The 25,699-nt window shown below is 48.4% G+C and overlaps 1 protein-coding gene across 1 annotated transcript in view; it reads right to left on the reverse strand.

The window, feature by feature from the left end:
* The window catches only part of AIFM3 (apoptosis inducing factor mitochondria associated 3), an 86,102-nt gene that overhangs the window by 28,852 nt on the left and 31,551 nt on the right, over positions 1 to 25,699 (reverse strand). Inside the window, exons 5-11 of the mRNA XM_026661245.1 lie at positions 24,803 to 24,912; positions 24,084 to 24,128; positions 22,688 to 22,784; positions 19,770 to 19,882; positions 14,479 to 14,565; positions 9,237 to 9,328; positions 663 to 793 (exon numbers count right to left, since the gene is read on the reverse strand). Coding sequence (XP_026517030.1) covers positions 663 to 793; positions 9,237 to 9,328; positions 14,479 to 14,565; positions 19,770 to 19,882; positions 22,688 to 22,784; positions 24,084 to 24,128; positions 24,803 to 24,912 — 675 coding nt within the window. The remainder of the gene's footprint in view (positions 1 to 662; positions 794 to 9,236; positions 9,329 to 14,478; positions 14,566 to 19,769; positions 19,883 to 22,687; positions 22,785 to 24,083; positions 24,129 to 24,802; positions 24,913 to 25,699) is intronic.

Here is a 25,699-nt window from a genome sequence, read left to right on the forward strand (position 1 = left end):
TGTTAGTCTCTAAGGTGCCACAAGTACTCCTGTTCCTTTTGTTATTTATGAAATCCATCTTAATTTGTAATGAGTAACCCCTCTGTCTGTGGGTACTCAAGAAGTATTATAAGACCCTGAAGAGAATGGAATGTTACCAATACAAGTAGACAATTGTGGCAATAGCCACAAGTGAGTCGTAAGAAGGGAATTTTTCATTTAAAGGACGTCATGTGGCTGCATACAAAAATAAAACATCCCAGAAAATTCACTAGCTCCATGAACCAGCTATATCTTTTAAGGATCTACAATAGATTATTCTGGCCAAAAAGATCACAAGAAAATTCAAGGGCTAGGCACAGGTCAAAAATATGATTAACGGATGGTAAGGTCTGACCTCATGAATGAAACAGGACATCAAATTTCATCCAGTGATTCCTGCATCCAGTCTAATAACTTCTGACCGAGCTAGAGCAGATCTTTTAGAGAGACATCTTGATTTAAAGATTTCAAGGGACGGAGACTCCACTATTTCCCTAGATAAACTGTTCCAATGGTTAACTACCCATGTGGAAAATGAGGAATTATAAAGAAAACTATAATATAACGTCTCAAAGGGGAAATTCTGCCCAAGGGCCCCTGAATGGGATTCTTGAGATGTTCTGCCCAAGACCAAATCTCACCAAGGAAAGAGGCTCCCACTATAACTGCATTCTTGCTGCTGGCCAGTTTCACTACCCGGTTGGCATCTTCAGGGGTTCGGATGTTGAAAACATTCTCGACTTCTTTGCCTTTACAGCTAAGGGCTTTGGGCCTGAAAAACACACATTCAGGAAAAGATTTTGTCAGGTTTCAATTGTGGTTTTCTGTATCCTTTCTGTTACTAAACATGTCTCTGCAAGCGCAGCACAGAGCGACTCAAGGAGCCAACACACTGTCTAATAGAACTGCAAGTGATCTTCCAGCTTGCTGCTCTGACACCGGCCACTACCAGCTCTTGCAATCTCCAAAATAAAATGTAAAATCTCCGTAATAGAGGTGGTCACAGAGAAAGTTTTCTGATCCCCAGCAGTTACTGATTGGCTGGTGAGCTCAAGCAGGAGGGGTTCTCTCTCTCATAAATGTTTGTCCCATTTAATGTAACATATTCATTTGTATTCATGATTGAGCTTGACCTGCCCTTGCTATCAGAGCGAGACGGCAGCAGGTTACTTCTGAAGATGGGTGTTTTCATTATGCTCTCCAGACTGCCTGGGGCTCAGTAACCCAGGCCCAAACCAGTTCCCTCCATCTGTGCCAGTGACAAGGGGCATGGTGCTGGGGTGCGAGGCAGAGATTGTAGCCACACTGCAGCAAAACAACAAATTGTACAGCAGAAATGCTGAATCTGGTGGCATCTTGAAAAAAATGTCAACTACTGCAGCTGCCCCAGGGATCCTGACTGAGATGAATGAAACAGTTCACATCTTTTAGAACTATTGTTTCAGGCTTTCTGCAGACTCAGGCACAGGACCCTGCCTCAGTGACAGCTGGTCCAGTTTTCAGAATTATCTCCAGTACCAAAAGAGCTGGAATCATAATTACCAACTAGAGAAACGTGAGATTCTGGGGCCCAATGCTGCAGCAATGCCTGTGTCATTACTTATACACAGCAGAACAGAAATTGAGAAAGAGACATCCCAAAACAGCCCCCTGACTGGTGACTTGGGCATTGCCCTGGGAAATAGGATGCCCACGTTCAAGTCCCTGTTCCACATCAAGTGTTTGAGAACAGATCTCCCGCCGTATGCTCATGTGAGTGCTCTAACCACTGGGCTATGGACTCTATCTCTGGTTTTTCCATGAGAAAGTCTGTTCTTGCTCAGGCACTTAGCACCAGGAAAAGGGTCACAGCTGCGAGTCCCCACAGGAGACAGACACTTTCCTCCAGCCCAAAGTTAGGTGAAGGCATGTGTTAAGCCCCACCCCCTTCCTCCGCATTTCTAATTGGCTAGCTCAGGAGGCTCCCCATTCCGCTTGCTGGGGTCTGCCAATCCCATTCTTAGGCCCCTAACTCTCCCCCTGCATTGCATAGGGAGTGTGGGCACTGTGCTACAGCAGGGCCAGAGGGCAGCAGCACCTACCTCAGGGCTGAGGAGTCCGCTGGGTGGCAGGCAACTAAAAATTAGGCATTGCAGTGCTCAGCTTTGCGACACTCAAGTCTCTATGTGGATCTAGCCCTAAGGGATCTTAGGCAGATACGGGCTTCGATTACATCTGAAAATGGGATTCAGGTTCTTAAGTAACTTTGGTGCTTTTGAAAATTTTACCCAGGCGCTTACGTATAAGGGTTTTAAAAGTATTTTCAAACAATATAATAACATATGAACATTTAGGACTCGATTCCCAAAGAAACTTGGGCATGACAATGCTGAGTATCACCCGCCTAATTTTTAGATGCCTGGGAAAAAATCACTGGGAGTCACAAAGCCTGGGTTAGGTGTTATGACCCAACTGCCCCAGTTTGGCAACAGACTAGGGGTACATAGTTCCTAGTCTGTATGCCAAGACATGCCCACATGGGCATGCTTCCCCTACCGTCACCATCTTCATGAAGTTTCACCAAAGATAGGGCATCTGGGGTCTCTGCCGAATGCTAAGAACTTTCTGGTGGTCATGGTTATTGCAGGATGTATGTATGGAAAAGATTTTAAGAGTTAAGTGGGGCCCAGTGAGCTGGGGGATAGTGTCACAGAGGTGGGGAAAGGGAAATCTGCGCATGTCTGTGAGTTTCAGGGGTACAATCTTGACCACATATCTTGGTGTGGATTGTCCCACTGTGCTACTATACATACCTAATGCTATCATATGCAGGAAGCTACATTAACGCAATGTTAATGTTGTACATTTAAACACTACAAACCAGGAAATGTGAATGTTAAGGGCATACATGCGAAAAGTAAGTCTACTAGTATGGCTTACAGTACAGGGCTCAGGGTTCTGTATCATGACCTTCAGGCCCATAACATCTATTGGCAAGCCTCCATATCTTAGTCACTTCCCATATATATTCCTGCTCTCGATGCACATTCAGATCTAGAGCTGTTCAGAAAATGGTATTTCTGTCCCGGAGAAATTCTGGTATTTCAACATTTGATTTCATCCTGAAACAGGGTCCTCCTATTTCCAGGGTCAGAATTAGGGTCTAATTCTGCAAAACACACTCATAGGAGCCATAGGTGCCGACTCCGTGGGTGCTCTGGGGCTGGAGCACCCATGGGGAAAAATTGGTGGGTGCTCTGCACCCACCGGCAGCCAAGCTCCCCTCCCTGCCCCCCCACCCCAGCTCACCTCCGCCTCCTCCCCTGAGCACACGGTGTCCCTGCTTCTCCTCCCAGCACTTGCTGCTGCAAAACAGCTGTTTCGCGGCATAACAAGCTCTGGGAGGAAGGGGGGAGGAGCGTAGGGTTACCATATTTCCACAAGCCCCGCCCTAGCCCCGCCCTAGCCCCGCCCCCGCCCCGCCCCCATCCACTCCCTCCCACTTCCCACCCCCTGACTGCCCCCCTCAGAATCCCAACCCCCCCTGCTTCTCGTCCCGACCGCCCCCTGCTGAGAACCCCCCACCCTAACTGCCCCCCCTAGGACCCTACCTGTCCCCTGACTGCCCCGACCCTTATCCACTCACATGGGTGGCAGGGTTGTAGAAATTTTGGTGGTGCCCAGAACCCACCCCCCCCACCTGCCTAAGGCTCTGGGAGGGGGGTGGAGGTCTGGGGTGCAGGTCCTGGGCTGGGGATTAGGGTGCAGGAGGGGTGCAGGGTGCAGATTCTGGGATAGAGTTTGGGTGCTGGGTGCAGGTTCCGGGCTGGGGCAGGGGGTGGGTGTGCAGGAAGGCGTGAGGGGTGCAGGCTCTGGGATGGAGTTTGGGGGTGGGAGGCGGTGCAAAGGCAGGGGATGCAGGCTTTGGGAGGGAGTTTGAGGGCAGGAGGGGGTGTGTGGGAAGGGGGGAGGGGTTTTTGGAGGGAGTTTGGGGATAGGAGGGGATGCAGGGGTGAGGGCTGTGGGTCTGAGGATGGGGGTTCATGATGCAGGAGGGGGCTCAGGGCTGGGGCAGAGGATTAGGGTGCAGGGGGATGAGGGCTGGGGCTGGGGGGTTTGGGGCGTTGGAGAGGCTCGGGGCTAGGGTGGAAGGGCAGGGTAAGGGCAGCCTGTCTTCCCATTAGTGCATGGGGGACGCTAGGACCCGGGGGCAGCAGACAGCAGTTGCTGCTGGCTCTGGCAGTACAAGCAGGCAAGGGAGAGGCAGGGAAGGGGAGGCACGGGGGAGGGGACGCGCAGAGGGGGGGTGGCAGGTGGAGGCCGGGGACCCATCCAACACTCCCCCGCTCCCTGACTGCCCCCCCCGGACTCCCCTTACCATTCTGGCTCCACGTGTTTGCAAAACATGCTGCCCGGTGGGTCGGTTTGGGTGTTACACAGGGCTGCAGACAGAGGGAGGGGGGAGCAGGGGAGGGATCTGGCTGCTGGAGGCCAATGGGAGCAGCTCAGTCGGCCCAGCCGCCCAATCAGCAGCCGCACTCTGCATGGAAGGGAGGGAGGGAGGCGAGGGAGAAAAAAAACCCGGACATTTTAACCTTGTTACCAATTCCTCCCGGACGCTATTTAGAGATGCAAAAGCCGGACATGTCCAGGGAAATACACCTATACCTATACCATAGAACTGAAAGGGACCCTGAAAGGTCATCAAGTCCAGCCCCCTGCCTTCACCAGCAGGACCAAGTACTGATTTTGCCCCAGATCCCTAAGTGGCCCCTTCAAGGATTGAACTCACAACCCTGGGTTTAGCAGGCCAATGCTCAAACCACTGAGCTATCCCTCCCTCTAGGATGGTAACCCTAGAGAAGCGGGAACACAGCACTTTCAGGGGAAGAGGTGGGGCTGGGGAGGGGATTTGGGGAAGGAGTCCAATAGAGGCAGGGAGGGGGCGGAGGTGGGGCAGGGACTTTGGAGAAGGGGTTGGAATGGGGGTGGGGCAGGGGCAGGGGCGGGAGGGGGTGGGGGGGGTTGAGCCCCCACCGGCACCAAGAGAAGGTGCCTATGATAGGAGCAATCTTTTACTCATGAAAGCAACACAATAGTTAAGACTGAAACTGTGAAATGGAATGCTAAACTGTATTATACTGTTTGGCCACTAGGTGGCTCCCTGTGTTACATACCTTAAGCTCACAACAGCCATTCCTTCCTGGCAGTGCATTAAAGGATTTTATAGTGAACACATCTTGTGTGTCTCTCTCTGGGAAGGAAGGTTTGTAGTCAGTCCATATCTGGGACAGAAGCCTGACTTGCTAGTAGCAGTCAGGCTTGTACTGAGTACAAGATGTACATGACATAGTGTCAGAAGCAAGCAAGTGCCAGAGGAGAGCAGAAACAGAGGGCACAAATAAAGGTTGTCAGATCTCATACCACTCTTCAGTGCTCCAGAGAACGTTAGCTTTGATGGAGCTGCATCATGGACAGACTGGAAGCAACATTTTGCAAGATTTCACCTTGCTACAAAATTCCACCAGGACCCTGGAGATATCCAGGTATCGTCTTTAATTTATGCTTCGGGGAAACCATTAGAGCATATCTTTAAATCCTTTGACTTTACTGAAGAGTCACAAAGATGACTATGAAAAAGAGTTTGGGCCATGTTTGATGCATACTTTATACCTCAGAGAAATATGGTTTATGAAAGAGCATGTTTTCACAAGAGAATTCAGGAACAGAGAAAATTTGAATCTTTTATAAAAGCCCCCAATGCACTGGCTGATAAGTGATTTTGGGAACACAAACCATACAAGTATCAGAGACAGGCTGGTTATTGGGTTAACTGACAAGAACCTCTCAGCAACCACAATAAAAGACAGACTTAAAACTACCCATAGCTATGTGGATAGTAAAGCACTCTGAACTAGTCAAACAGCACAACAAAAGACAGGAGCAACCTGAAAAACCTGAAACTTGGAGGCTGTAAACATGGACAACATGAATGCTAAAAGTCATTACCATAAAAGCCTTGACGCTATAAGGGGAGTACTAGATTAACTACAAGGCATTTCAGACCTAATGCACAAGATGTGGAAAATTTCACAGCTCAATATGTGTAGCCAGCTAAAGATGCAATAGAGAATAAATGCAAAAAATATGAACGTTTTGCAGCTGTTTGCCATACCAAAGCAGTCAGGGAGTTGATTCATATTACAGACAATCATGAGCCATTGTTTCTGGGATCTATCATGTGTGATGGCAGAGCCTGAAAAGTGAAACTGAATATTCATGCAATAACTATTTACTTTAAAACTGACTCAGGAGCAGACACAACTGTCATCTCAGAAGGGACCTGCAGTCACTTTCAACCTTTCACAGAGCAGAAGTCACCTGACATGGCCTTGAGTAGCCCCAGAGATGTTCTGAACTGCATGGGCCAGCTCACCACAGAAACAGCTTACAAAGACAAAAGCTATGCATTCAGAGTGCATGTGATCAAATGATCAAAGACCAAAAGCCTTCTCAATCGCAGTGTGGCAGCCTTAGTAAGAAAGGCGAAAGAACTTGACAGAGAATTTCATGATACTGGACTTTTGAAATGAGATCCAGCACAAATAAACTTGAGAAAATGCTGAACCATGTAGTGTACACACACCTTGCAGGATTCCTATCCTGTTGCTTCATAAAGGGGGAAATGAATTAGAGAGACTGGAACAAATTGGCATTATCAAGAAAATCTGAGGCAACAGCATGGTGTGCCCCAGTGATATTGGTTATAAAGAATAATGGAAACATATGAATCTGTGTGGCCCCTAAAGACTTAATGAAGCAGTTGTGAAAGAAAAATATATCCTCCCAACACTGGGTGACTTCCTCCCCAAAGCAAAAGGAGCTAGTCTTCTCCAAGCTGGATGCCTCAAGCAGATTCTGGCAAACTTCCTTTAGCTAAAGAGTTGTAAATTGACTCAATTTATCACACCCTTTGGGAGATTTTGCTTTTGAAGACTACCCTTTGGGATTTCCAGTGCATCTGAAATTTCCCAAAGACAAATGGCAGAACTGTTAATGAACAAATGGAGTTGTAGTTTTCATGGATTATATTTTGATATATGGGACTTTGAAGGAAGACCACAACAAAACCTTCAGTGATGTTCAAGCATAATCAGTCCGTCCAGACTGAAGCTAAACAAAGAAAAGTGTGTTTTCCACCTACCCCAAATCGAGTTTTTTGGGACAAATATTAAACAGCAATGGAATCAGTCCAAGCCCTTACAAAGTAAAAGCAATTTGAGAATTGAACACACCAACAAATGTAGCAGAACTGAGTCCCGTTCTGGGGATGGTAAATATCTTGTTCGATACCTACAAGATTTCTACAGTGATAAAACTACTGAATGAACTGTTAAAGTCCAACACATCATGGCTATGGGGGACAAATCAAGAAATAGCCTTCAAAGGGTAAAAGAAGTGATCTTAACAGCTCTGGTTCTCAAGTAGTATGATGTGAACAAACCCACAATGGTCAGTATAGATGCAAGCAGCTATGGCCTAGGTGGCGCATTGTTTCAACAACATGGCTCCGAGTGGGAGCCAGTTGCATTTTGCCCTCGCACATTCACAAACCAGGCAGAGACAGGCATTTGGCTACCTGCGTTGCATGCGGAACCTGATCTGGTAGGCATGCTCTGAAACTGCTTATTGGTTTGGGTGAGTTCACCCAAAACTGACTGAGGGGGGAGGAGCAGGGGGAGGACTTCTCTCTCATAACTTTTAGCCCCATGGTTAGGGCACTTAGAGCAGGGAGCCACCTAAGCTAGCCAATGGGAGATGTATTTGAACCCCTACCCTCTCTGCTTATGATTTACCCACTGATACTTTGGTTACACACATTTATTCATAATTCATAAATAGTTTCTGTGAACAATATGTTAACCTGTGCATTGGTCATCAATTAGGACTTTGGTATCACTATGCACAGTTAGCAACTCCTGCTGCCTAACATGATATTGGTTTTGCTTCCTGGTTGGATCGCTACAAAACACAGTTTTCAGATTTGGCGGCACCACCCTTTCCAGCCTGACTGGCTAGTCATGTGAACATATATTCAGACCAGGATTCATAGATCTACACAATCCCACTTTCTTTTTTCGCAAACATTCTTGCAAACAAAAATTCCCCATTCAAATGGTTATGTCAGTTCCCATGTTAGGTTGCTTGACCTAGATTCACAAAGGTATTTTGAGGTGCCTAGAAAATCAAAGTCTGAGTTAGGCTCCCAGGCTATCTTTGAATGGGGAGAGACAGGTGCCTTAGACTGCGGTTCACAAAAGCCAACATGCTAGGCAGGGAGTTGCCTAAGTTAGCCAATGGGAGATGCCAACCAGAGAGGTGTCCTAAGCCCCGCCCCTCTCCCGGAGATAGATGTCGGAGTCGGGGCGGCTGGGAAGCTAGTGATTCTCAGCTGTAAACCCTCTTTGGAGTCAGCTGCCTCGGGCAAATTTTGGGAAGAGGAAGATGCCAGAGAGAGACAGACAGACAGACTCACTCTCCTGATAGCTAGTACATCACCCAGGATCCAGTCTCCATGCACCAATGTTTCTTTAATGGTTTATCCACAGTGGCACAGCTTCAACAGGAGAGAGTTTGGGAGCCCCACAAGAGAATAGCCCTTAGGCCAGTGGTTGGAGCGCACACCTGAGAGGTGGCAGATCCCTGTTCAAATTCCTTCTCATCAGGCTGGGGGGAGACTTGAGCTGGGGGGTCTCACATCCCAGGTGAATGCCCTAATCACTGGGCTAAGAGTTGGGGAGATCCTCCTTTCCTGCCCCTCTCACTGGCTGTTGTGCTCTGAGCACACCTACCTGACCGGGCCTGCACACAGATAAGGGGGCTAAATGCTTATCTGCCCCCAGTTCACGAATTGCTCTTGGGCTCAGGTGGGAGATAGGTCTCAAAACACCTAGAGGGAGGCAGCCTGTGCCTGCCCAGAGGCAGAAATGTGCATCAAGATAATTTTTTTTTACTGGAAAAAATGTAGGTGCCTAGTGAGTTGAGGCACCTACAAGGTTTAGTAGGAGTTTTGTGGGTCACAATGGAGATGAAAAGTGGGATTTAGGCCCTAAATTTGGGGGTTTGATGCCCAAGTACCTTTGTGAGTCTAGGCCTTTATCCCTAGGCACAAACTCCTTATGTTCTCATAAGAGTAGAATTTGTCTTGGTGTGGATTACGTTTGTTTGTAGCTTACGTGTTTCCAGTTGCTATCAGCAGTTTGTTATAGTCCATCTTAAATCCATCCTTGAACACAGCTATCTTGTTCTTGATGTCCACAGCCGCAACCTGCAATCAGTTCTAAATAACGTTACGGGGCAAAATCGGAGACGCTTATTGAGATACCAAAGGGTTTAGTTCCAAGTGGGCAAAGGGCTGGTCTCATCTCAGAGCACGCTGGCAGCCTCGCCTGCTGCTCTGGGCTGAGTTTTCCATGGATCACATTGCATTCGCTCATGCAACCAATTCATTCATTTGGCTTCCATCGTGAATTAGTTTACTGCTCAAAAAAATCAGGGCGCAATTAGTAGTGGTGAAAGCAAAGGAGGCTGAGACTGGAGGAGTTCTGGACAAGAGTCTCCAGGCAGCTCAGACAGACTTGCCTGCAGCACTACTTGTTATTCCAGCCGTGGGCCCATTTTGAATGGGGCAGCTATAAAATGGGCACTTGTCTCAGCGCTACGTGTCGTTCAATGTTCAATTTTCATAGACATCGGCGGCTATGTCTGTGACAACCTAACATTCCCTATCCAACAGTTTGAGGAAATTACCACCTTTATTTAAGTGTACCAATTTTCTGTGACTAAAGTAGGGTGACCAGATGTCCCGATTTGATAGGGACAGTCCTGATATTTGGGCCCTTTTCTTATATAGGCTCCTATTTACCCCCCCCCCGTCCTGATTTTTCACACTTGCTGTCTGGTCACCCTAGGCTAAAGGCATGTGCCTAGAGCTGTCTGTAGTATTGATTAGTGCACTGAGAAGGCACTCACAATAGGCTCTTCACCATTTTAGGGCTCTACCAAATTCATGGTCCATTTTGGTCAATGTCATGGTCACGGGGTATTTAAATTAGTCAATCTCACGTTTTCAGATGTTTACATCTGAAATTTCATGGTGTTGTAATCGTGGGGGTCCTGATCCAAAAGGGAGACATGGGGGGGGGGGGGGAGGTCACAAAGCTGTTGTAGGGGAGTTGCAGGATTGCCACCCTCACTTCTGCCGGGGACAGTACCCAGAAGTGGGTCTGATCTCCTCCCTGAGAGCAGACATTCAGGGGAAGAAGTCCTGTCTCTGCCCAGCCCAGCCCAACTGGGACTAGTAGCTTGGACTGGAAAAACCAGCCCCATTGGTTTTGGTTTGGATTGGTTCTCACGAGCCGGGGTCTTCACCCTAGGCCTCTCCCACAGCAGCCAAGCCATTAAATCCTGAGCTGTCCTGCAAGAATCATCATGATCATCTGTGTGCACGTGAAAGATACCAAGAGCAAAGAACCTTGACAATTCCAGTGTGACCACAAACAGGAACCTGGTGCAGCAGGGCAACTTCTGCTGTAACACTAGTCCTGCCTTAACCCCATCTCAGGACTCACACGCACACGCACACGCACACACACACTCTCTCTCACACACACACACACACACACACACTCTCTCTCACACACACACACACACACACACACACCAATGCAGCAGGAAATCTGCATTTGAGGCGGCAGATGGAAGTGGCACAGCAGCACCACTTCCTTGAACGCCCCTTCTAGATTCATAGACACCAGGGCCATGAAGGGACCAGGGTGATCATTTGTCTGACCCCTGCAGAACAGAGGCCAGAGAACTGCCCCCAAATAATTCCTAGCATGGATCTTTTAGCAAAACAGCCAGTCTTGATTTTAAAACAGTCAGTGATGGAGAATCCACCCTGACCCTTGGTCAGTTGTTCCTTAGCATGAGCCGCATTGTCTTTGATCAAGTGGCAGCTAAGCCAGCACCCGTCCTGCAGGGTCATGCAACCAGGTTTTTGTGACAAAAGTAAAGTCAGGGCTGCATCCTTAATTACACTGTCACTGTGGATGGTGGTAACTTTATAAGCTACTGACCTCACATTAAACAGCAGGAAGTGAAGAACAGGATCCCAACAGGCTGAGAATTAATACAAGGAAAAAGCAATGGGTCCGGTGTTAGAGCCATCTGGGGTAGTGATTATCTGTCTTTTATACTTGTGTATACAACACCTAGAACAATGCAACCCCGATCCGGGGCTGGGGCCTCGGCGTGCTGCCGTAATACACATAAATAGAATAATAAAGTTCCTGGCCCAGGTTTATGCCCAACATACAGTTTGGTTTCCCTGTTTTGTCTCTTCTACCCAGTGCCGTGGGGAATGAGCTGTCCAAGCACCTCGTGGGCCTATCAGCACCCCAGCACTCAGCAGCGCTGTGTCACTCGCTGACCTTACTACGGTGGCCCGCAAAGGGGCCGAGAAAGGAAACATGAACAGGTAGGAAGAAGAAGTCTGTAAAAATAACTTGACAAAAAGCAAGCAAGGCAACGATTAGAAAATCTAGATGTACAAGAGAGCCAGGATAAGTTGCCTCCAAGTGTATTAAGACAATAGTTAATGGCTTTATTGTATTGCTGACACTGACTCTGGAAAAACCACAAGCAATTTAGGAGAACCTGAGAAACTGGCTGATAAAAGAAGGAAGTTGGGTCCCTGTATGTCTAACTGGTATCCTTGGTAAAATAATACAACCAGTCTTGAGTGGAAGAGTCTAAGTCAGGGTCCAATTCCTCGAAGTGCGGGGTAATTCCTAATTGCAATGCATGGAGCGGCAGTGCTCAGCACCTAACTCCTGTAGGGTGACAGCCATGAGCAATAGACAATCTAGTTTGGAGAGAACATGTCCTGCCAGCACATTGGATTGCTTTTTGGAGACAATTCTAGAATCATGGGCAGATCTTGCCCCAGTGGACTCCGGGCAGCATATTGCTCTGCGGCTCAGCCCGAGTCTGGCTGTGGAGTACTATCTGCATCCTGAGCGGAGAACAAGGACTCTGCCGAAGGGGCCCTGTGCAGTGGCTTCAAAACTGTGTAATCCCCCCGCCTATCCAGCAGCCTCCCACCCCTGGGCCCATGAGGAGCATGTTGCACAAAGCCTCCCCAAGCCTGGGAAGTCCAGGGCAGGTCTTGGCAGCTGTGTGGGAATCCTTAAAGGACCACAGACAGCTCCAGAATAGAACTGCCAGCCGGGATGAAGTTCTCCTTCTCCCGGTAACGGTGAGCTGGGGGAGGTAAAAACCACATCAGTGCCCCTCCATCCACAGGGATGACACCCTGGACTCCCCTCCTTTTATGGCAGCTCCATGGGCCAAGGCTGCACTAACCTCCATGGAGGAGAAGGGGGACATATATGTGAGGGCTAATAGCAGCATAGGCATTGACTCCGTAGGTGCTCCAAGAATGGAGCACCCACAGAAAAAAAAATAATGGGTGCTCCGCACCCACCAGCCACCCACCCATCAGCTGTTTGGCAAGATGGGGGACTCTATCCTGGGAGGCAGTGACTCTGAAAGAGACTTGGGGGTCATGGTGGACAATCAGCTGAACATGAGTTCCCAGTGCGATGTTGTGGCCAAAAGAGCTAATGCGATCTGAGATGCATGAACCGGGGACTCACAAGTAGGAGAAGAGATATTTGGCACTGGTGAGACCACTGCTGGAACACTCTGTCCAGTTTTGGTGCCCACAATTCAAGAAGGAGGTTGATAAATTGGAGAGGGGGTCAGAGAAGAGCCACAAGAATGATTAAAGGATTAGAAATCCTGCCTTATAGTGACATATTCAAAGAGTTCATTCTATTCAGCTTAACAAAGAGGGAGTCAAGGGGTGATTTGATTACAGTCTATCAGTATCTACATGGGGAACAAATATTTAACAATGGGGTCTTCACTCTAGCAGAGAAAAGTATAACACGATCCAATAGCTGGAAGCTGAAGCTAGACAAATTCAGACTGGAAATAAGGGGTAAATTTTTAATGATGAGAGTAATTAACCACTGGAACCATTTACCAAGGGTCATGGTGGCTTTTCCATCACTGATAATTTTTAAATCAAGGTTGGATTTTTTTTCCGGAGTGATCTGCTCTAGGAGTTATTTGGGGGCAGTTCTCTGGCTTGTGTTATGTAGGAGGTCAGACTAGATTGGTCCCTTCTGGCCTTGGGATCTATGAACCTGTTGTAGCTCAGGGGTCAGTTTGGTATTTTTGCCATGGTTTTAGCTGGGACCATTCACGTATAAACATTTTATTTCTAGGCTCCTGTCTCCACTAGTGAGAAAGAAGAGCGGGCTCGGCTGCCAGACTGGTGTAATAAAATAGCAAGTACATGCCTTTCAGGCTGCCACAGGTTGTTTTCTTTCAAAGGCTCTTGAGATCTGTTCTCCTGGCTTCTACCTGAGATTTCAAACTTGGTTGCTGCAGAAACTTGCAGTTCCACAGCTAGGTATCTCCCATGTTCCCTATCTATTTTATTGCTGAGTTTTCTATATCAATACACTCCCCATTCGTTTGTTTAATCAAGAGGTGTATCACCTGTCATCTCGTTAAAACCAGTTAATTCGATTAATCAGATATGTTTTACTTAAAGGAAGTGGCAACTCTGTGCTGAGCCTAGAAAGACTTTTCCACTAGTCCCCTACCCTCTCCTTTTGGACAGTAGCTGCATTCGCTTTTCCCACAAAGTGCTTTTACTTCTTTAGTTTTAAGGGATTTCCCCCCCTCCCCAGTATTGGGTCTTCCAAGTCTTGCTGTCAGTTGTCTTAATTTCTCTCCATCTGTGCAGACCTTGCATCATTTTAGTTGCCCTTCCTTAAATCCCTAAAGGTCACCTGAGGTAGTGCAGAGAGCCCGGTGTGGTCAGGGGAGAGAGATGCTTTTGAACAATCGCTGCTACATTAAAGCGAGTTAGGCCAGCTGTCAGAGTCCACAATGCACAGGGAGAGTTCGGTGCTAAGAATGGGATCTACAAAAGCCAGCATGCTGAGCAGGCAGCCGCATAAACCAGCCAATAGGAAATGCCAAGAAGAGGGGTGGGGCCTAAGCCCCACCTCTCAACAGGAGTTAGGCATTTAAATGTGGGCCGGAGGAACTGGGGTTCCACTGAGCATGTTCAGTGTGAGAACAGCCGCAGTGAGCGTCCATCTTGCTAGCCAGGCTAACGGCAGCTTTGAATAGCGACATCCAGCTGGGATCTTGTTATGAAGTGAGGGCTTTGATGCAGCTTTTGGTAATATTTCTGTCGAGGCAATTTGACAGTGCCAAAAGCTAGCTTTTGCTTTTTCTAGCCACGTACAGTCTCTGTGTTCGATACAGAACTCCCAAGATATACACTGCGTGCTATTTTGTAGGACTGCACCATGCAAATCCTGTTCTCCTTACCTGTGTTTCAGTCAGGACCTCAATGTCATTTGTACGGAAGAATTCCTTGGGGCGCAAGGTGATCTGATCTAAGTGGGAATCCATTGACTGCAACAAAGAAGCAATTTTGCTGTCAATTACACAGTTCACAGTGTGAGAGACGTGTGTGAATTCCCAGTTACAGCATTTACACATGTGTAACAGCCGTTTTCCCAGTGCTTTTCAGTGATAGCCTGAAATCTGTCCTTGCAGTAACCTGGTACACAGGAAATCTCTGCAGGTGACCAGGGCTAAGGGAAGGATCTCCATTGACTTGAATGGACTTGGTATTGGGCCTTAATTCCTTTTATATTAACTCACACTGCAGTACAAGAATTGACCTACTAAGAAAGACAGGAAGGGAAGGCTTTTGAATAGCTGTAAAGTGGAAGTTCAAAAGACATAGCATGGAAGAGCACAGAGACAGACAAAGGGGCCAAGAAAATGGTTACTTTGGGAAAGAGGATCAGTTATCCGCTGATCACTGCAGAATTTTCAAAAGTACCCAACTTATTTAGGAGCAAATGTCCCAGAAAGAGTCAAAACACAAGCCCTTATCTAGTTCTTTTTTGAACTTAGTTATACTTTTGACCTTCACAACATCCCCTGGCAATGAGTTCCACAAATAAATTGTGCATTGCGAGAAAGAGTATTTCCTCTCCTTTGTATTAAACCTGATGCCTAGTAATTTCACTGGGTTGTAGTCAATTTGTAGCCAGTGATACAAACATATATACACATAGGGAAGGAATAAGTATGAATTAAGTCAGTAACACAAAAGCTTACATGTCCCAAGCCCGTAAGGCAATAACTTACAAACTAACTGAGGCCAAAGGCTTGAGATCTGGACACAAGTAACTAACCTATACATGACCTTGTATTACAAGATGTCATGAGATAAAGTGATGTTCTAAGTAAATGTTGCTAAATTGCTGAGAGTTGACAGCAAAATGCTAGTTTATACCAGCTTTAGATATTTTAAGTTAGGAACATCAGCAGATGTTCAACCACAAGAATGCCATAGAAACTTATTGACATGTGGCCCATTGGCGACTGCCAGTAGCAAAACTCCCCAATTGCTGGAGACGGGACACTAGATGGGGCGGGTTCTGAGTTACTACAGAGAATTCTTTCCCAGGTGTCTGGCTGGTGGGTCTTGCCCATATGCTCAGGGTCTAACTGATCACCATATTTGGGGTCTGGAAGGAATTTCCCCTCAGGCCAGATTGGCAGGGACCCTGGGGGGTTTTCGCCTTCCTCTGCAGCATGGGGCATGGGTCACTTGCAGGCCTAAACTAGTGTAAATAATGAATTCTCTGTAACTTGAAGTCTTTAAACCATGATGTGAGGACTTCAGTCACTCAGCCAGAGGTGAAAGGTCTATTACAGGAGTGGGTGGGTGAGGTTCTGTGGCCTGTGACGTGCAGGAGGTCAGACTAGATGATCATGATGGTCCCTTCTAACCTTAAAGTCTATGAGTCTGTTTGATTTGTTCCTGCACAACATTTTGATTAAAAGACTAGAACAATATAAAATTAAAGGGCACATATTAAATGAATTAAAAACTGTCTAACATAGGTCTCAAAATGTAATTGTAAATGGGGAATCATCACAGAGTGGGTCTGTTTCTAGTGGGGTTCTGCAGGGATCAGTTCTTGGCCCTACGCTATTTAACATCTTTATTAATAACCTGGAAGAAAACATACAATCATCACTGATAAAGTTTGCAGATGATACAAAAATTGGAAAGTGGGTAAATAATGAAGAGGACAGGTCACTGATACAGAGGAATCTGGACTGCCTGGTAAACTGGGCCTAAGCAACCAACATGTATTGTAGTACAGCTACTGTATAGATCTGGGAACAAAGCACGCCGGCCGTACGTACAGGATGGGGGACTCTATCCTGGGAAGCAGTGATTCTGAAACAGATTTGGGGGTTGTGGTGGATAATCAGCTGAACATGAACTCCCAGTGTGACGCTGTGGCCAAGAGCTAATGTAATCCTGGTATTCGTAAAGAGGGGAATCTCGAGGAGGAGCAGAGAGGTTATTTGATCTCTGTATTTGGCACTGGTGTGACTGCTGCTGAAATACTGTATCCAGTTCTGGTGCCCACAAGCAGGGCCGCCCAGAGGATTCAGGGGGCCTGGGGCAAAGCGGGGGAGCTGCGGCGCTTGTATTCACCCGGCGGCAGTCCGGGTCTTTGGCGGCATTTCGGCGGCAGGGGGCCCTTCAGTCGCTCCGCGTCTTCGGCAGCACTGAAGGGCCCCCCGCTGCCGAAATGCTGCCACTGGGCCAGGCTCGTGGGGCCCCTGCGGGGCCCGGGGCAAATTGCCCCACTTGCCTCCCCCCCCCGGGCAGCCCTGCCCACAAGCAAGGGCGCAGGAACAGGGCGGGGGATGGTGGGGGGGCAAGGGACCAGCTGGAGCCTGGCCTGGGTAAGAGCGGCCCCAGGAGCCTGGGCAGCTGTGGGGAGCCGCGGACCCTCCACCTGCCCGGGGGGGGCGGGGGCTCGAGAGCAGTCCCTGGCCTGTGTCCCCACCCCCTGGACCCCCCATCCAGGGCAGATGGAGGCTCTGTGGCTTCCCATTGTTGCCCAGATGGCTCTTGCCACAGCCTGGCTGCAGCTCTTCAGCCCCCAAGATCCCACCCCCCTGGCCAGGCCAGAAGCTGGAGCCGGGTCAGGGTAAGAGCCACGCAGGCAGCTGTGGGGAGCCGTGGACCCTCTGCCCTGGGCGGAGGGTCTGGGGGGGTAGGAACATGGACTGGGGGCTGCTCTCAGGCCCACCCCCACCCCAAGCAGGTGGAGGGGCCCAGGCTCCCCGGCTCTGCCCACAAGTCCAGAAGGATGTTGATAAATTGGAGAGAGTTCAGAGAAGAGCTGCGAGAATGATCAAGGGATTAGAAAACCTGACAGGCTCCAGCAGCTCAATCTATTTTGGACTCAGCACCGCACAACATAACACCCTCCCCTCCCCCTCCTGGCTCTGACGGGGTGATGTCAGCCGAGCACACACACAAACCCTGCAGTGTCCTCTGCTTGGATCCTATTGGGTTCCAGAAAGCTGGGCGGGCGCAAGCCGCCCACGGCTAAAGGACCTTCCCCCAGCCTATGGGGAGGATCCACAGAGCCCGGGAAACTCACATATGGGGGACAGCGGAAAAAATAACAAGCAGGGGTGTGAATGTCAAAGGGTCAAGAAAAGGAAACCTGAAGGGGACACCGAGCAGAGAACCCCGGACAGCGCCCACTGCTCCTCAAAGGCGTCAAGGGAGCCAGGGGACGCAGCCAAGAGGAACTCTGCCCGGATGCATGGACAGAGGGAGGATCGGAAATAGGCCCCACAGTCGCAGAGAACCCCTCAGCCAACATCCTCTCCCTGGGGTTACAGACGGCCACCTTGGCCATCGCTAGGAGGAAGTTAACTGGGAGGTCCCACGACTTTGTGGGGCCACGGACAGGGTGTGATAGATAAGGAGGTAGGGGGAGAAGTGCAGCCAAAAACGTAAAAGTAGGTCCAGGAGGAGCCGTAAAAGGGGCTGCAACCTGGCGCCCTTACGGTAAATGTGCGCCAGGGTCTCCCTCATGCCGCAGAAGGGACAGGAGTGAACCGTGCCCAATACATGCCCGTGCTCACAGCCCCGTGGAGGAGCCGCCAGCCGATATCCCTGGTGGGCCGCGGGACTAGGATGGAATATAGGCTGGCCCACCAGGGTTCCTCACCCTCGACAGATGACATTAGGTCCCGCCACTTGGTATCGGGGTGGGACACGAGGGTGAGGAAATGGAGAGTCTGGAGCACAAGCATGTACAGATGTGCCCTTGGCGTGGTTCAAAAGTGAACTAGCTGCAGGTCACGCAGCTGGTTTGAGGTATCAGGGTGGGGCAGCCGGGGAGGCTCACGGGACAGGGGCCCGATGAAAAGATCCAGAGGGACTGTGGTGTGGGGTGGGCGGGGAGCATCCTCCCTCAGGACCTGCTCGAGGTAAGCTCGAGAGGCGGGTGACAAGGCTGCCCTCACCTCCTGAAGTACGCACCGGGGAGTACGGAGGGTGGAGAGCCCCATACACGGAGTGAGCTGAGCTGAGCTTCTGCTTGGATGGGTGGCAGGTTTTTAGTGATAGGTCAGATTTTGTCCCAGTGCCTAATGCCAGCTCCAGAGGAGCAGAGTTAAGGTTGTGTCCGGGTGGGAGATATTTTTAACTCTGTGTTCTCTGGTTTCCAGAGGTTTACATTTTTCTTCACTTATCTCTTTATTTTCTGCTTTCCAGAGATTAAATGTTACCCATCCTCCATGTTCTGGAAGGGTGTATCACTAACTAGCCCACTTTAACTTTGTGTGAAAGAAATCTGGTACCGTGAATGTCATTTTAAAAATAAATAATTTATGCTTACAACCTTCACTTCATTGTAAAGATTTCTGCCTAGGAATATATGAAAGAATTAAAGGTAACAATATAGAGATTAAACCCAATTCTCCCTGTATATGGATTTGCTTTGGGAATATTTACAAGTTCCTCATTTTTATGCAGACAGGGCAGTACTATGATTGAAAGTTGAACATAGGGTTTTGTATTTAATATCCTCAGTTGTTTGCAGAAAAGCAACGTCAAGCAAAAGAAGAAACAAGAGGTCAAAATGGAACAAAAGGTGCCCGTATATTTAGTAAAAGATGCATCACAGCAATAAATTCTGCTACTCCTGAAACAGCCATTTGGCTCGATCAACGTCAGGTGAATTTGTAGTTGCTGCTCTACACCAGCCATGTGAAAGAAGAAGAAGATTTAATTATGTTGGGACAAGGTCCCCAGCTAAGATTTTCTAAAGCAGGTTATGTAACCTGAGACCTAGATCAGTAGCCAGTAGCGCTCTCTGGTTTTAATGGGAGCTGAGAGCTACTCAGTACTTATGAACATGAGGCCACTTATTTAGATACCTAACTATGGACTTAGGAACTTGACATAAAGCATGTACATTGGAAAATCTCGGCCCCAGCTTTCCTCAGGCTCCATCCATTATTGGCCTTAGATGATGTTATACGAGGCAAGAGGAGGGTTCACGGGTTGGCCTCCGAAAACACACACTAAAAGGGTGACACGCTCCAGAAGTCCCTGGAATTAAGTTTATCGACAGTGCCTCAGTGCAATAAAAGGACAAGCTGGCAAAGTTTCTAGTGACCCGGGACACCCACTGTCCAGTGAGAGAAACATTCTGAGAGGGGAGCCCAGTAGCTGTTCGGTAAGAATATGAAACATTCTGGATGATACAAACCTTACTTAGCTTGGGTCGGTCATAGGGTAAGTGTCTGTCCATTGTGCACATGACGATCCTGTCGGAGAAACCTTCCTGTCTTAAGGTCTCTGCACAAACTAATCCAGCAGCACCTAAGAGACAGAAGGCCAGTAATTGCTACATATGTATTTTATTTAACAAGTGAAAAGTTTAGCATCCGTCCAGTAGAGGCTCCATAATCTCTCACACCTTTTTTTTGTGAATCTAGCCCTTCATTTCTTTTGCTTTTATGCATAAATAAATAAAAAGGTAGCCTAGCGCTATTCCAGTAATGGGAGTGGATTCCGAAGTGCTCCATTGGGTAGCAGGTTTTACTCTGTCCCCAGAGCTGCTGCCTCACTTGTTAGGGTGTGAACCCCCTGCCGTCTGGCTGGAACTGGAGCATTAGGAGTGCTGTAAAATGAGCTGGCTGAAACCTGGAAAAGACATTAATCAAACACGTTCTCTGATTAAATCGTCATTATCTGATCAGTAACTTGGGTCCGGAGTCTGATGTCCATTCCCATGGGTAGCTGTGCCTTGCTCCAGGACCAGTCCCCTTGAAACCAAGAGGCAGGAGCGTCAGAATTTGGCTTGTATCCAGCAAAGCGCACTGGCACAAAGGGAGTGGGAAATGCAACAGGAGAAGAGCAGGCATAGCTGGCTTCTAAACAGCTCTTCCCACAGCAGGAAGCAAGAGGACAAGGAGTGGTGGAGCATGGAGTGCTTTGGCTTTCCCCCATGGCATATGGCACCTGAGGGACTACAGCCATCTGGCATAAGCAAGAACAGCCCCAGCTGTAATCTGCACCGGGGCCAGGGGCCAAGCAGCGAATCAACAGCTCACTCCCTGATAGCCCGGCTCTACTTCGCTAAGCATGACCTGAGTAAACCGTAAAATCCGGCCTAGGATTTGACTAACTCCAGAGATAATCAAATACCACCAAAGGTCCTTGTTCTATTAGTCGTGCCATGACAGCATATGCTGAACAATGTCTTGGCCAAACAGTACTGTACCAGCTCTAGGTGTATACTTGCAGCTTTGAAAAATGAGTAGAAATTTCTCAGACTTGGGGCTCTTCTGCGACTGAGCCTGCAATAATGGTGTCTTTGCAAGCAATGACTAGTCCATGCTAACCATCATTGGAAAGGCAGCGTCCACCATGTCTCCCTGTCCTCTGTAGAAAAGCAACAGCCGGGAAGTTTGTTGCTGCCTACAGACTGGTGGAGTCTTCTCTTCTGTAAAGTTTTGTTCCATCCACGAAAAACATTTTAAGAAAAGCACAAAGTACCAACACAAATGCAACTGGCCCCTCCTACTCCCACCCCTCCTCCAATTTGTCTCTGGTAAGTTTGGAACTAAAGCATGTCTACACTAGGGAAATTCTGTAAAATGATCTCATTGTTGCTATCATCATTTCAGCTTGGCTGGTGCTAATTATACTGAGAGCACTAGTGTCAAGGGGCTGTTTTAAGCACTGAACTGGTTAAACATACTCTGAGCTGCGTATAAGACCCAGTGCTTAAAGTAAGTACTGCAGCCAGTAACCCATCTGCGCTAGAGCCATAGATTCCAAGGACAGACAGTAGCACTGTGGTCATCTAGTCGGACCTCCCTGAATTAATTCCTGTTTGAACTAGAGCAGATCTTTTGGAAAAACTAGGTTGTGGAAACCAATGCAGTTGAACTGGTGACAGAGCAATGGTGGAAGTTTTGCAAAATTTTCTTACTGTAGACAAAGCTGTAATTCCAAACTTAATACACACCAGTTGGGAGAGAGATTGGGGAGGACAGGCCAGCAGGGCCAGAAGCTTTGCTATTATATACCTGCATTTTATATAGGCTAGGAGAGTGGAGATTATCGGCAGCTCAGGAGCATGGGGGGGGAGTGTCTAAGGCCTTGTCTACACTTACCAAGGCATGGCGATTGATGCATTGGCGGTCGATTTAGCAGGTCTAAATCAACCGCTGATCACTCTCCCATCGACTCCTGTACTCCACCTGAACGAGAAGTGCAAGGGGAGTCGACAGGAGAGCGTCTCCCATTGATGTCGCGTAGTGTGGACACTGCGGTAAATAGATCTAAGTACGTCGACTTCTGCTATGTTATTCATGTAGCTGAAGTTGCGTAACTTAGATCGATCTCCTCCCGTAGTGTAGACAAGGCCTGCCATGCGGGCAGGGGACTGGACTCGATGACCTCTCGAGGTCCCTTCCAGTCCTAGAATCTATGAATCTATGAATCTATGAATCTAAGGAACTGGTAGTTCGGATGGTGATTAGACAGAGAGCTGCCTGGGAGTCTGGTGACAGTTTAGGAGGAAATGACTGTATTCACAGAGTGGGATAATTAAAACATATCAGGTGCAGGAGTTAGGGGTTACTTATACACAGGCCCTCCCCATATCCCTCTATTGCTCTGGATCTAGGGTGGGTATGGTCTCAATACAGACCAGGAACATAACTTACTGGGCTAACTGTGCAGTGAAGAAATACCCTGAGAAACTTGCAGTGGGAGCAGTAGTTATTTATCCAGTGTGGGAGGTTGGGGAAGGGCTTCCACAAAGTTTGGGAGCAAATGTCTATAAATTAGATGCATGGGGCACATTGTACATAGAGTCGTAGATTTTCATCTAGTCTGACTTGCTGCATAGCCCAGGCCAATGGTTAGCGTAGTGGCATACTCAGATCTTGAGCTTAGTTAATAGTTCTGTATTGCTGGATCTGGTGTGTGGGTCTATACACATTAGGAGAATGGACAGTTATGAACCCAGACTGGGAGTGGGCTGGGTGTATCCACAGACTGGCCGGGAAGATGAAGGGTGTACATCAGTTAGCATATACTATTTACTGTTCTCTTTATATCCTCCACTGTAATGACAGAGGTCTGCTGCTGTCAGCAGGCACATCGCGATACCTGCTCCGATGATCAGTACGTTGGTGCTACTGATATTGTAGTTGCTGAGGGAGATACATTTTGCCATAACCTTTGTCCTTCTTTGCGTCAGAAGAGCCTGCGTAGCAATTAACGAGATGATTGTCATTAACGGTTCAAAGCTTTAACTTTGCCAGGTACAAATGGGAACAGCTATGAGTTATTTTGTAAAGAGGCTTGGATGAAAGCTTCTCTCTTATTGCCTGAAGAGGATTCCAAACCCACACCCAACAAAAGCACTATGGGACTATCAAACCTTTCCACCAGACATGTCACTATGCTACTTCCAGAAGGCAATTGAAGAATAAATCCACCACCAGCCACAAATTCATCCAGGTCAGAAAGTTTGGGTACCAAACAAAGCTGTGGCAGTGCTGGTTAAATGTTCTTTAGCCTTACAACTATACAGAAGCAAGTCCTAGCAAAGCAAAGCTCAGTGTAACTTCTACCACCCCGTGTACGGAGCCCCACATTGCCAAATGGAGAGCTCAGCACAGGATGGCAGGGATGGGAAGGTGTGATCCCTTTTCATCAAACCCCAACATTCACATGTGTAACCTGGGTAGATGGGACACTGCATCGCAAATCATCTGTCCACATGCTGGCAGCCACAACTGATATTAGTGACCACTTTGGGCCAAATCTTTGAGTCACTGGAGCTCCTTAGATGTATATGGGTGGATATCAGAACGTGGCTCCTAATAGATAGAATGTGCATAGAATCATAAGCCTGGAAGGGACCTCAAGAGGTCTTCTAGTCCAGTCCCCCACACTCATGGCAGGACTAAGCATTATCTAGGCCATCCCTGACAGATGTTCATCTAACCTGCTCTTAAAAATCTCCAGTTACAGAGATTCCACAACCTCCCTAGGCAATTTATTCCAGGGTTTAACCACCCTGACAGAAGTTTTTCCTAATGTCCAACCTAAACCTCCCTTGCTGCAATTTAAGCCCATTGCTTCTTGTCCTATCCTCAGAAGTTGAAGAGAACAATTTTTCTCCTTCCTCCTTGTAAAAACCTTTCATGTACTTGAAAACTGTGATCATGTCTCCTCTCAGTCTTCTCTTCCCTAGACTAAACAAACCCAGTTTTTATAATCTTCCCTCATAGCTCATGTTTTCTAGACCTTTAATAATTTTTCTTGCATATCTGAGCAGTCTCTAAAAGCAAACCTAGAGCATTCCTTGTGGTACTCCCTAGGGGGCAGCAGACAACCTCGGTAACGTGGACCCCTGAGTGTGGAAGGGCTATTTATTTCCTGTTTGGACATTTGTTTACCTAACCAGAGGGCCAAAGGATCAAATCACCCTTGCCTCCCCGCAAGCTGCTGTCCCCAGTCCCTGTGTTTGGATGCCAGTGGAATCTCTCCCCCTCACCTGTTTGCTCGCTCGGATGTACACCTTCTCCTTCTCGATTTTCACCTGGGGCGAGAAGACAGCAGTAGTTTGCAGAGCAGTTAGCGTCTCTGGGTTTAAAGGGAGGGTTCTGTGCTAACTGCTGAACTAAACATAGGTCAATGCAAAACAGGTTCTGTCCACTTAGCCACACTGCCCGCTCGCTGTACTCTCTGCATGGCCCATGTAAGAGCTGGGTGGCTCTCCTACATCCAGGGGGCTGGGACTTTCTCTGTTAACTGGTATCAGGTGTACAGGGATCTTTAGCAGAGTGTCCATCTCTGTTTGTCTGGATTCTTATCCCCCATGCCTAAGTTTCTTCTCAGCCCCACTGTGTCCTGGGGGGCACCTGGATGCCCTTCTCCCCTCCTTCTTTGCCTGCCCCACCACTCTTCACCAGCAGCAGCCGTTGTGTAACAAGCCCTTCCCATGTATGTGCCCCCTCCCTTTCTCTCTCCTTTTTCCTTACCCTGGAGGCTCAGGTTCCCAGGAGCTGGCTGGCACTTGCAGATGGGTGCAGGGCAAAGGGGTCAGCTGGAATCATGGGGGTCAGGTGGAGGGAGCAGTGAGTGGGGTCACATGAAGTCACCACCACCCCTGCACTTGGGAGACCCCAGCTCTGCACTCTGAAAGGAAAACACTTCCCCCACCCCCTCCTCCCTTGATGGTCATTTCTTTCTCTACAGATTGAAAGATCTCACCTGGAATTTGGGTAAGCTGTCCAAGCCAGGAAAGTCCTCTATATCACCAGTGCCAATGCTGAAACAAGCCCCATGCCAGGGACAGCGCACTCTTCCTTTGGATAAAACCCCTGCAAAAGGCATGGCAGGAGCGAGTCACACTTCACCATAGACCCTTCCCTACCATTTCCTAGCAATCCCGGTGAGATCTTGCAACATTCCTGATGGCCAGTGATCAGGTGTTGGCCCCCTTCATGCTGGCTCAGTGACAGTGCAGAAGCATGTCAGCATATATTCACAGATCTGGAGGCCACTGTATTAGCCTCTGTCATTGATCCTGGAGAGGATGGAACTGCAGGTGCTGAAGATAGGTCAGTCCTGCTGAGATGATCAGGGTTGATCGCAGGGGGATGCAGTCCAAGGCCTGGTTTGAGAGTGGGACAACTGTGTGAGTCCATCCAGAGAGGTGATGGCTCGAGGCCTGAGAAAGGGGTGCCCTTGAAGAGACCAGGAGGGATCAGAGGTGCAGCTAGCCTAGGAACTGTGACAGGGCTCACTGGATTTTAAATTGTGCAGCCCAGTGCACGGCACGGGACCCGAGTTGGGGGGTGAAAAGGTTGTTATATAGACCCTTGTGCTCCCCTATTGCAGGGGTGGCAGTGGTTGGTTCAGCCCCTGATGCTAGTTAACAGCTGTCTCCTGCAAAGGAGCTGGAGCAGAGCTGAAAGTCTGGTGTCTAGGGACCAAAGCCAGCTCTCCCACGAGCCCAACAGGTAAACGTACAGCACTAAGCTATAACCGTATAAGCTCCTTTGTAACAAGAGAACCGTATCCACACTAGGGGCTGCACCAATTTCACCTGGAACAGTTAAATTTGCTGAAAAAATGGCATGTAGAGCAGCTCTTACTGTTTTTGAG

Source organism: Terrapene carolina, unplaced genomic scaffold, assembly GCF_002925995.2.
Source record: "Terrapene carolina triunguis isolate 2854851 unplaced genomic scaffold, T_m_triunguis-2.0 Scaffold951, whole genome shotgun sequence".
Taxonomy (NCBI): Eukaryota; Metazoa; Chordata; order Testudines; family Emydidae; genus Terrapene; species Terrapene triunguis.